The sequence below is a fragment of the Lasiodiplodia theobromae genome, assembly GCF_012971845.1.
Source record: "Lasiodiplodia theobromae strain AM2As chromosome Unknown scaffold_12, whole genome shotgun sequence".
Taxonomy (NCBI): domain Eukaryota; kingdom Fungi; phylum Ascomycota; class Dothideomycetes; order Botryosphaeriales; family Botryosphaeriaceae; genus Lasiodiplodia; species Lasiodiplodia theobromae.
The window spans coordinates 396,604-407,283 of record NW_023336322.1 but is presented as its reverse complement, the minus strand read 5'-3'; the positions used below and the strand labels follow the sequence as shown (position 1 = coordinate 407,283).

The 10,680-nt window shown below is 51.6% G+C and overlaps 4 protein-coding genes across 4 annotated transcripts; all 4 read right to left on the bottom strand.

The window, feature by feature from the left end:
• Nucleotides 1-551: 551 nt before the first annotated feature.
• Nucleotides 552-1,991, bottom strand: LTHEOB_4579 (uncharacterized protein; the record flags this gene model as incomplete). The annotated part of the gene is made up of 1 exon (XM_035513628.1): nucleotides 552-1,991. The coding sequence occupies one exon, from the start codon at nucleotides 1,989-1,991 to the stop codon at nucleotides 552-554; it is 1,440 nt and encodes a 479-aa protein (XP_035374628.1).
• Nucleotides 1,992-3,378: 1,387 nt separating this feature from the next.
• On the bottom strand, nucleotides 3,379-4,174 carry LTHEOB_4578 (Transcriptional regulator; the record flags this gene model as incomplete). The annotated part of the gene is made up of 2 exons (XM_035513627.1): nucleotides 3,379-3,867; nucleotides 3,941-4,174. 2 exons carry the CDS (start codon nucleotides 4,172-4,174, stop codon nucleotides 3,379-3,381), a joined length of 723 nt encoding a protein of 240 aa, XP_035374627.1.
• A 1,644-nt stretch (nucleotides 4,175-5,818) lies between these two features.
• On the bottom strand, nucleotides 5,819-7,509 carry LTHEOB_4577 (Cytochrome p450 protein; the record flags this gene model as incomplete). The annotated part of the gene is made up of 4 exons (XM_035513626.1): nucleotides 5,819-6,313; nucleotides 6,363-7,023; nucleotides 7,080-7,385; nucleotides 7,439-7,509. 4 exons carry the CDS (start codon nucleotides 7,507-7,509, stop codon nucleotides 5,819-5,821), a joined length of 1,533 nt encoding a protein of 510 aa, XP_035374626.1.
• A 1,966-nt stretch (nucleotides 7,510-9,475) lies between these two features.
• LTHEOB_4576 (Glutathione-S-transferase) lies at nucleotides 9,476-10,238 on the bottom strand (the record flags this gene model as incomplete). Its single annotated transcript, XM_035513625.1, has 3 exons — nucleotides 9,476-9,761; nucleotides 9,832-9,966; nucleotides 10,018-10,238. The coding sequence occupies 3 exons, from the start codon at nucleotides 10,236-10,238 to the stop codon at nucleotides 9,476-9,478; spliced, it is 642 nt and encodes a 213-aa protein (XP_035374625.1).
• Between the last annotated feature and the right edge of the window lie 442 nt (nucleotides 10,239-10,680).

Sequence of the window (10,680 nt, the reverse complement as noted above, 5' to 3'; positions counted from 1 at the left end):
CGTTATCCGCCAAAGATGCCCTCATTCATAAAGAGATACCAAAGAATCTCTAGCCCCGCTCAAATCAGACCAAAAAAAAAAAGAATAGAAGACAAAACAAGCCACCGTCCACCGCCGCTCACGCCCTCCACTCACTCCCGCAAAATCCTCAAATCCTCATACGCCTCGCGCTCTGATCTCAACGGCCGCGCCACCCTCATCACGTCGGCCGCATACCGACCCACATGCTTATGACAAAACTAGCGAGAAGCGACTATGGCAATTGTCTCTGTACCTTATTGAAGAATAATATAAGCAGAAGCAGGCGTTATCCATGTAAACTGGGCAGTAGCTATATACTTCTAAGTTTCGAACGCAGAACTCCAGAAATGTTGAGGTATATCAACCCCGCCACCCTCCGTCGCATCCCGAAGAGCCAGCATCAATCCTCCGCAGACTGGATATTTGCCTCGGCCTAGTTATTTGAAGACTTCTACGGAGCTTGGATGGCGGTGGTGACTCTGTTCCGCAAGAAGTGCATTGACCTGCCATCAGCAAGTCCGAGAATGCTGTTAGAAGTCGCCAAACTGTCTAAACACTGTATCCTGATCCAGCACCTTCCAAACCGGCTCACTCAACGTCAAATTCACGTCAATCGCCGGAGGCAGCCCCTCCCCACCACCATGCTCCATCCCCACCAGTTCCTCCGTAGCTAAGAAGAAGGCCAACCCATCCATCGTCGAGATCGGCGTGAAAGGCGGCGCTACCAGCGCGGGTGGCACCTCGAACTCTGCCCCCGCGTACATGCCGAACTTGCACCACTGGCTCACGACGAAGCTGCCCGTCCCGTAGACAAACCCCGCCGCCTTCACGCGCCGTTTGTCCGGCTGCGCCGCGATCCAGCGCAGAGTGTGGCGGATGTCTTCTACGTTGTTGTCCCGGGAGTGCGTGATGTCGTGTATCGCTTTCGTAACCTCCCACAGCGGAGCCTGAGCGGCGAGGACGGCGGCGTCAATGATGCCGTGCGGGCACACGACGGCGTTGGGAAAGTAGCGAGGGGGTAGGTTAAGGCGGGTGGGGCCGCGGAGGTTGACAGAGGTGAGGAAGGCGCGAGACGGAGGAGATGATTCCGCGTCGGAAGGGGAGACATTCTGAGAGGTTGAGAGTTGGAGGCGTGCGAGATGGATTTGTTGGAAGAGGTGCGCGGTCAGCGCGTCGAAAGTGGAGATCCAGGAAAGGCCGGACGGGTCGGTCGCTGCGGCTTTGAGCTCGGCAAGCTCGTGGCCTGAGAAGCGGAGAACACGGCCGGTGATGGGGTGTTGGGCTCGTGGAGGAGCGGTGATGGGTGCATCTGCTTGGTGCTCGTTGTTAGGCTCCACGTAGAGCCATGAAGGCTGGTATGCGAGAGCCGCCTGTCGCTCCTCGGGGGTCATATCCCGCAGCTCCGCCATGTATGAGCGTATGCAAGGTGGATGGGCTAGCAGGGGCGTCCCTGAACCAGTGTCTTCATTGTTCCTAAACTCGGGAGCCCGAAGATGGCGGTAAATTTCGGCTAAGTCGTGCACGAACTGGAAGAAGCCGTCGGAGTCGCACACGATGTGGTGGAGCCGCACACCCAGTGTAACGCCACCGCATGCGAATCGAGTGTGCTGGATGGTAAAGATGGGATCCCGGCAAACGCCCTCGAGGGACGGATCGAAAGGCGCAAGCAGTGCGTTGCCACGCCCTGGAAGATTTGTCACAAGGATGCGGCTAGCGCTGCTGCCCGTCACGTCTGGTTGAGAGCAGAATTCGTCCAAAGGTGCCGGGCACTTTGCTTCGAGAAGGAGGGCTCCGGTGCCTAGACTAGATATCTCAGGTGTCCCGTCCGTCTCATTTATCTGCAAGCGCCCGGTGAGGTGTGGGTAGTAATCGAGCAGCAGCGCCAACGCTTGTCGCAGGCGCACCACGGAAATGATCTCGCCAATCAAGTTTGGCCTGAGTTTCGCTCCGGTCGCTTTGCTGCCCTTCATCCCGGTCGCAAGCAAATGAGTTTTGCTCTGGCGGCTTGTATACATATATCACTGCGATCGGGACGAAGGGCAGCACAAGCTGGTCCAACGGGCCCAGCTTGAATGGTGATTCGAGCGCCGCCAACGATGCCTCGTTGGCAAATTCCAACGTGTATTGTGCGGCAACTGCGACCGGATGATTTGTCGAACTTGAGTTTAGTGTAGTCATGTTGGTTGTCGACCTTGTAGGATGTTCGGGAAGGATTCTGGGATGTGTCATTTGCAGCGCCGAGGTGTGGTGGTTGACGAGGGACTTGGATTTAGTTGACACTGTCACGCGACGTTATTGATCTCTCAGGACGCCAATTATATCCTTGTTTGTGGAATGCATTAGCGTTAATTGAGAATGAATCATCGGTCTCGAAATTTGTGCCAAGGCTTTGGCTTCGTCCGAACCGTCTGAGCGCTCCTTCGGACCAACTGTTAGCCATTCCAGGATGGTTTTCGAGTCAAAGCGCCGCGCACTAGGGGTTGATGACAGCCGCCATTAACTTGGGCTTGCATTGAACTCAATAGTATGTCCTTCATTCAAGACCGGCGCGGAATGCTACCCGCTCGATTCCCCGCACAGAGACAACCTTGGAGGTATCTTCGCTCGTTGTGGTCTCCGCTGAGCTCTTCCTGACAAGTTCATTGACTATTCTGACTGATCCCTTGGCCATCCGCTTCACAACCTCGACGCATGCAACGTCCAGTTTGGAAAGGACTGTGGATGGCATTCCGCCAATGGCGCGCTGATACTATGTTCCCACGGCGTGGATGGATTTCACCCCGATAATCCCCGTGCTCCACTGAAAGTTTTGAGCCCAGGAAGCTACAACAGGTGGTCACTCGACAGCCGTCATGCCAAAGTATGCTTCATTTTGAAAGTAGCTGAACAGGGATAGAGTGTTGGACAGGACGTGAGTGGCGGTGTACGAATGGCCAAAGACGGATGCGGCAGTCGATGCAGCTAAGCCGGAGCCTATCTCTGCGGCAGTTGTCCAGGCGATGGTATTCTGATAGAGTGTCTTCTCGTTGGATAAGTCTGCCTCGACGCATGCCCGAGGCGCGCCGGTGTCGGTATCTCTGATGCCCTCCGTGTCACCGTGAGAGGATTCGAGAAATGAGTGATGCCTGAGTCTGTAGGGAAATAATCTGACATATCTACTTTCCATTTCCGTAGATCAGGCTCACTGAGCAAGTGTAGGCGCAGCAGAATATCTTCTTGCCGCACCACGACTACGTTTAAAATGAGGTTCAGGTTTTTCTATGCTATCTCTACATCAGATGCCTCATTATAGTCTTGTTCAGCTCCAAGTAGCAGCAGTTTAATTGGACACCCAAAAGACTTGACTCTCTGGCGACCTCACTGTGCTGGCGCTCTTCCGCCCTCCACCATCGCCTCCACCATCTTCTCCTTCATACTATACTCTCTCCTCCTCTCGGCAATACCCGAAAGAGCTATCATGAAATCCACCAGCTGCCTACTCTCTGGAAACTTCTGACGCATAAACTCGCACGTCAAATCCACGCCATTCGCAACGGCACCACTTGTCCAGATTTCACCCTGACCGTCGGCTCCACCGCTCTTCTCCCAACGGCATTTGTTGACCCATTTTACGTTCGGAAAGCGCTCTCGTACTAAGGATAGCACACCTAGAGGCGCGGTCGCGACGAGGCCGTCCAGAATCCCAGAAGCCGCCGTGGGAAAGATTCCGCTGCAGATGCTTAAGACAGCCGTGCCATCTGCGACGGCGGACTTGATAAACCGATCAATGGCTGGTCGCGCAGTAGGATCGGCTGAAGTTCCTGGAATAATCATGATGTCGAGCTTTGGCGCGGTCGTAAGAGAGTGCTAAGAGTTAACTTAGCTAAATAAATCACTCCAAGGGGCCTAAAAAAATGCAGCTTGGAAGAAGGGTGCATACAGTAACGACAATCTTAGCTGCCGCGGTAAGAGGGAACAGACCCTCGCCTCTCTCGTTGATGTAGGATATTTTCATGGGCACAGCCAGAGATTGCATTGGTGGAACCGCTGGACCTAATGAGACGAGGAACTCCGGGCTAATCATGTATAGAAGATCGGCTGGTGCGATGTCGTTGAACTGGACTTCTTCACCGACGAGCAGGACGCCAATTTCGAGAGGGGTCGCGATCGTCATATTGATGTATGAGGCGGTGCCTTTCTTGGAGACGTTGTTTGTAAAGCTAGAGAGCGCTATATTTAAAGCGAAGGAGGACTTGTCCCCCGGATCCCGCGGAAGCAGATACTCGTATACAACCGCTTATAATCTCCGGCGTGGGTCCTCCAAGCCTTTCCCACAATACCTCGAATATAAACTTCAGAGCCGGCATCGCCGAATATAGTACGCTTCCTTCGTCAGCGTTAGTACCAATGAGAATAGCCACTTACGCAGCCGTATCCTGGTTGATGGCATCCTCAAACGTGGATTGCATTAGTTATGTTATCAATACCCGAAGGAAAGGCTAGCGCTCGTCGATCAAGCACTTCCCTGATGCGACCAACGTCCACGCGTGGCATGCACGCAGGGATATGGTGCCTACTAATAAGTCTCCTTAGAAATCAACCTTTTCTGACGACTCGATACCGATACTCCAGTGGCCTCCAATGGCGCCAAAACCTTCTTCAGGCGTACATTCGAAGGTGATTGGATGGATCTATTCGTCCGAGGGTAGCCTCGGGCGCAAGGACCTCTCGGACGAAACCCTAGTCAACCGGGAGATGGCTCATAGCTCATTACCTTTCCACGTAATGTGCGCACCGACGCCTAGATCTAAGAAGTCGCAAAAATTTTGCAAGATCCAGTGCGTAACCCAGACTAGGAAGATGTGTGAAAGACGCTGATATGAAACACAGCCTAACTGGACAAGCGGCGCGTGGGGCCGAGCTTCAGCTACACCAACGGCGACTTCACCGTGTGCCGTGGTCCACATTTGACATGTATACCCGATCGATTTCGATGCCGTCTTGCCCGTCCTTGTGCCGTCCTTGTGTGCCCGCCTTTCAGGCCGATGTCGCTAGCTGATAACTTATCATTCTTTTACCTACGGAGAGACAGCCATTGGACCTTAATCTGTGATTGGTAGAGCTGCTTTGGCATCTACTTGGCCAGGATGAAAAGGTCAGAAGATTCTACCACGGTTGAAAAAGTGGCTCGATAATATGTTTTGTGAGGCGCCAAGCCGCGTAACGGGATCCCATCGTGGTACGCTGTGGCGCAAGTAGGTAATGCTTAGCAGCTGCTTACTAGTTCTCTTTCGCAACATTTAGAATTTGAGCAGTCTGTTTACAAGGAGGGATAGAGTTTCTTCATAACAGCGGCACGAATTGAGACGAGCGCTTATTCGATGCCATTATACCTAGTGTGGGTATTAGCCAAAGATTGTGCGAGACTTTCAGATTCGACTAAGGCCCGTACGGACCTTGTTTTGGAGCAGTAGCCACTTGCCCTGTTTGGGTTAAAACCCTACCATGTCCATATTTGCTACAATCATGCTTCGGAAGTAGCCAAATTCATTGACATTTTCATCAACAGCATTCCAAACCGTCATCAGAACTACTTCCTAAGCCAACCATTATGGCAACCACGAGAGAATTCAAAGTTGAATTGCCAGATGCTAGATCGCCAAAAACATTATATGCTACTGGTAGATCGTGCCTCATACACAGACAGCAGTTTATTTTTAATCTTCGATTCTGGGATAACACATACTTGATTCAGAGCAAGCAAAAATTGATCTAGCCGTAAAGAATGCATAGGCATCGCCAGTGAAGAGGGCTTAGCTTAGTGCGTTGATTCGCGAGGGCCATGAGGAGAAGCAGCCTCCAGTCCCTGCTCGGAGTCCCTAGCATCTGGCGCAACTTCCGATTCCGTCGTCTGCACGCTCTTCTCCGGCGTCGTCTCCTCCACACTATCTCCTTTACCCCTTTCAGGCTTCCCAGCCAAAATGTCCTCAAATGTATCCGGCGCCACCTTCAGCCTCGGATGCTTCAAATCCTCCAAATCCAGCACGGCAAGGCGGTCTCGGCCCTCAGTGATAGGGACGTCGCGGTCGCAGTTCATCCATCGGCCCATTCCGAGCTCCTCATGCGCCATGCGCTGCACCTGCAGGGTGTCGTTCATGGTCCATTCGAGGGTGGCATAGGCGTGGCGGCTGCGCTTCCTCCACCTCATAATGGGCTCTAGCGCGTAGGAAATGAAGATGATCAAGCCGCCCACGACTAAGACCGTTGCTAGGCCGAATATTGAGAAATTGGTGTATGCAGTGGTGAGGATCATCTACGGATGCGTTAGAGAGGCGTTGAGGAGTTGTGGGGGATGGACAAACCTGGTTTCGGCAGAGCCGGCGATGATCATCGTTCAGAGGGCCTGTGTAAAACTGCTCGACCTGCGGATCGCTCGGACCGCTTGCTGCGTCTAGATATGACTGCTGTGTATAGGCGAGTGAAATGTTGGTCCATCTTGCGACGTCTCGCTGCCACTGGTTGTTGGGAATGGGTCCCTGCTCTCCGAAGCTTCTGCGGGAGTCGGAGTCGAGGCCCGACTGCATGATGAGCGTGGATACGCTCGTGCTATCCAGATTGCCGGCGCCGGCGGAGAACATGAATGTTGATAATCCGTCTTCATCAGACCAGATGGCGGCAGCCGCTTCGCGCAAATCCAAGGCGGAAACCAATGGGGTGCAAGTTGTGTTTGAAGTCGATTGCGGATCGCACACTTGGTGCTGAATCAAGCAGGCTAGAGGAGACGCTGGCTCATCAGCAAAATATACGTCAGTAATGGCTTCGCTGTCGAATACTGAGTATATGCGGCCGGCGTGGTCGTGCGCAGAGTACCACGGGTCATCCGTCTCGTTTGTGAACATGACGGCATTCGATGAGAGAAAAATCATGTACAAGTCGGCATCAGGCCGCTGCAAGGCCTTGATAGGGGTGAAGTGGGATTGGTCCCTGCTGATTGAGCCGTTGTAGTAGTTGACAGCAAGGATGCTATAATTTCGTTAGCCAAGAGACCTATATCAAATATCGTCGAGGTTGTGGTATACCTTAAACTGTAATCTGCAAAAGCACTCTGGAAGTTCTCGGCATAGACTTGAGATTTTTGCAGAATAGGATACTCGTATGTAAGATTTCCATTCCCCAAGCCAGTCCTTCCGCCAAAGAAGTACTTCATGTATGGTATATCCAAGCCGCCGTCTAACTTCGACACAGATTCTCGGTACCCTTCGGTCTTCAACGGAGCGCAATGGGTTACACGTCGATAGAGCCAATGCTGGTCACGAGGGGTGTTGATGCCGAAGTCCAGGTTACTGTCGAGGTAGCCTGTGTCGATGCGGATATTGGAGTCCTGGCTTTTGCATATGTCCCCAGAAAATGGACATGTCGCATTTGGTAGGGTTGTTACCGGAAGGCTTTCCTTGACAAACAAAGTGCAGCCATTGGAGCCGGACTGTCCGTTGTAGCATTGCTGAACATAGTTGGAGCTTGAGGCCAGTTTTTGAGAAAAATATGGAACCAAATAGACGGAGGAATCAGATACATTTCTTTGTGCCGAACCGTCCAGAACCCCGCAGTTTTTAGACGAGATGAGTACTGCCTTTCCCGTAAGAGTCGAAATGCGGGAAGAAAACGTGCTCGCAACGCCAAAGGCTCCCAACGTGACGAGAGTAAAAGTTACGAGCGGAACGATGCGGCGAAATGGCTGCTTCGCAGTACGTCGCCATGCGAGGAGGACAAGGGCGAGGCTCCACAGACCGCTGGCTCCATTGGCTGAGTTGCGAAGAATCGCTTGTCGCTGGTGATATAACCCGTCTCGGGCCGCTTCTGTGGAGTACGAATGATGGAAAACGAAGCATCCAATCCTCCAGAAGTGAGTGCCAACAAGGGTGATGAAGAGAGAGATGAAGGCGATCAAGAGGGTTCCGTCGGCTGGAGTAGTCGTCAGGGTAGCCCCAAAGATCTTCCCATGCGCCCAGTTGGTCCACGTGCCGGTGTGAACATCATACAGCGCGGAATCCATACTGTCAATGGAGATGTGAGAGCGGTGTGTTTTTGGTGTTCCTGCCCCCGAACACGAATATAAAGGTGATCAAAGCTCGTCACGTTGAAGACGTACAGCCAATCAGAATTCTCGTCACCTGTGATCGTCGCGCACTGTCGTTTCAGCTGCTATCTTTATTTTTATGTTTATTTATCCTCCTATGACAGGGGTCCCAGCAATCGCAAGCCACCTGCGAGCGGCACAGCAGCCCCTTTGATGTTCGCAAGTCGATGAAACGCCGACTGTGCCGCTTGCAAATGGGGTAAATTTATCCGTTTGATTGGAACTGTTCAGTGGAGTGAGAGGCGGGGACCTGCTGTAGTAGGCTTAGCCTATTACGTTAGGGCTTGAATGATTCCGATTCTCACCTTCTGCTCCCTTATACTGTTCTTCGGCTTTATATAAAGTTAGGAATGTTAAATTTATTATAGTAACATATTCGGCGCAAGCGCTTGATAAGCTTTTCATCAATCTAAGCGCTACTAGGCCTGCTTGATTGATCGATTTCAAAACCCCCTGTGTTTGCAAGCGAGCTCAACTGGGACCCCTGTCGTATGATAACCAGGCACCTGGTTCTGAGTTTCCTCGCTCGTGCTGATACGTAACTAATGTGGCCATTCGCGTGACTGATATATGCGCCGGCCCCCACCCATCGTTCTTCGCTTTTTGGCCTCCTGCATCTTTGGCCCCCAAAGTCTACAGAACACAGCCTTGCAAGTACAGTTTCTGCCTAACGAGCAGCGATGGTTGCTTGCTTCTTTTGTGTTCAGCTGCATGTATCTCGTTAAATTAAAACTTTGCAAGTGGGCAATCTGCGGCCTGCCCCAGAGTTGTCGCTGCACTGCCTCGAATAAACAGCGTGATTGTATGCACATTGGAATATGCGGTGAGTGGCGATAAAGTCGCAGGGTGTAGATCTCCTGTTCAGCAGGAGAACGACAGCGAATGCTTTATTTAGGGATGTGAGGAGTCTACCCCGTCGGCTTTGACTGAGCCAAAAAAAATTTTTTTTGGATTGCTATAGGCACTTTGCAACGCTGGCTTGATTTTTCACCACGCTGACCCGAATTCTGGGGCTTCACTTGCCTTGCTATCAGTCCCTGAATCATGACTTTCTGCACGCATGCAATCTCCTTAATGTGCAACTCTCTTCACCGGTCGTTACAATTTGAGGAAGATATGTTCGAGAGTGGTGGAATAAAAATATGATAAATTGTTCGAAGCTTTAGAACCAACGTGAAGTGTCAAGGCGGGGGTCATGAATATTTATGGGGTAATTACCAAATAGCATATATTTATCTGAGGTGAAGGAATAGAAAATACTCAATTAATAAGCAAGACAGCAGCGTCAGCATGTAAACAAGTAGACAATGTGTGGGGGCTCAACATACCCGCCATACATCACGCAATTGTTCTTGCCTCTGTCGCAGCCCTGATCCAAGTCTCCCTCTCCTGCAACCCCTTAAGCCACTTATCTACATTCGGGTACTTCTTGAACACTTCCTTCCACCTACCTCCCTTCAAAGCTGCTCCATTGGGCAGATGAAATAGGTCCACTAAGGTCAGCTCGTCTCCCACCAGATATTTCTGTTTAGCTAAAATCTTATCATAAACCGCGAGAACTGTGTCAAGGTCCTTTTCGGCTTGTGCAACCCTTGCTTCGTCCGGGACACCAAGGCCTTTCATTCTGCAGAACATTTCATCAGGACACGTACCAGCAAAGCAGCAGGAAAAAAAAAGGGGATGCATATGCGTACGGTTTGATCACAAGCTCAGTCCCTAGCGTCTCCGCGGCAGCGGCAAAATAGCTTTGCTCGACAGAACAAGCTTGTTCAAAGCGGCCATAGGCCTCATCGCCCTCCGGAATCAGCTTCTTTCCGGAGGGGTATTTCCTAACGGAAGCATTGGCAAAGTCTCAAAACACGAGGTGCAAAAGACTTTACTGGTCAAGATACTTGCAGATGGCTCTACTTTCAAACATCACAAACCCGTCATCATCCAACACAGGCACCTTGCCGAAGGGTTGCAGCTTCATGTAATCTTCACTCTTCTGGTCGCCTTTCGCAATGTCGATGCGAATGAACTCGTATGGAAGCTCTTTCTCGAGAATCGTGACCAAGACACGAGAAGTGGACATAGCGGAACCATAGAGTTTGAGAACCATTTTCGCAGTGGAAAAGGTAGATGAATATGTAGCTAATGGAAGCGGCAAGCACTGCGACGTTCTTCTGGCGAGTGATGGAGGGTTGATGGCACAGGTGCGGCGCTGCCGGGTATTTAATCCTTCGTCGGCTAAAAAGGTTCCGAGCACCGGAAACCAGCTCTGTTAGCACTACTGCATGGCGTAAGCACTAGTCAGGAGATAAGGCGGGCCCTTGCGGTTGATGCTCCCGCTAGTGCTTAGACGTTCGGGTGGACCCACTGTTGCCGGAATACAGGGTCTACACATGTGGTAAACAAGGTACCGGCGATGACAGGCCTACACGACGTGACAAGCACGTGCTAGGCAGCAACTGCAGATAGACAACTCTGCTGTATAAGCACTAAAATGCACAAAAATCAGTTACGTACATTCAATGTAAGCACTAAACGGCGCTGAGAGTGCA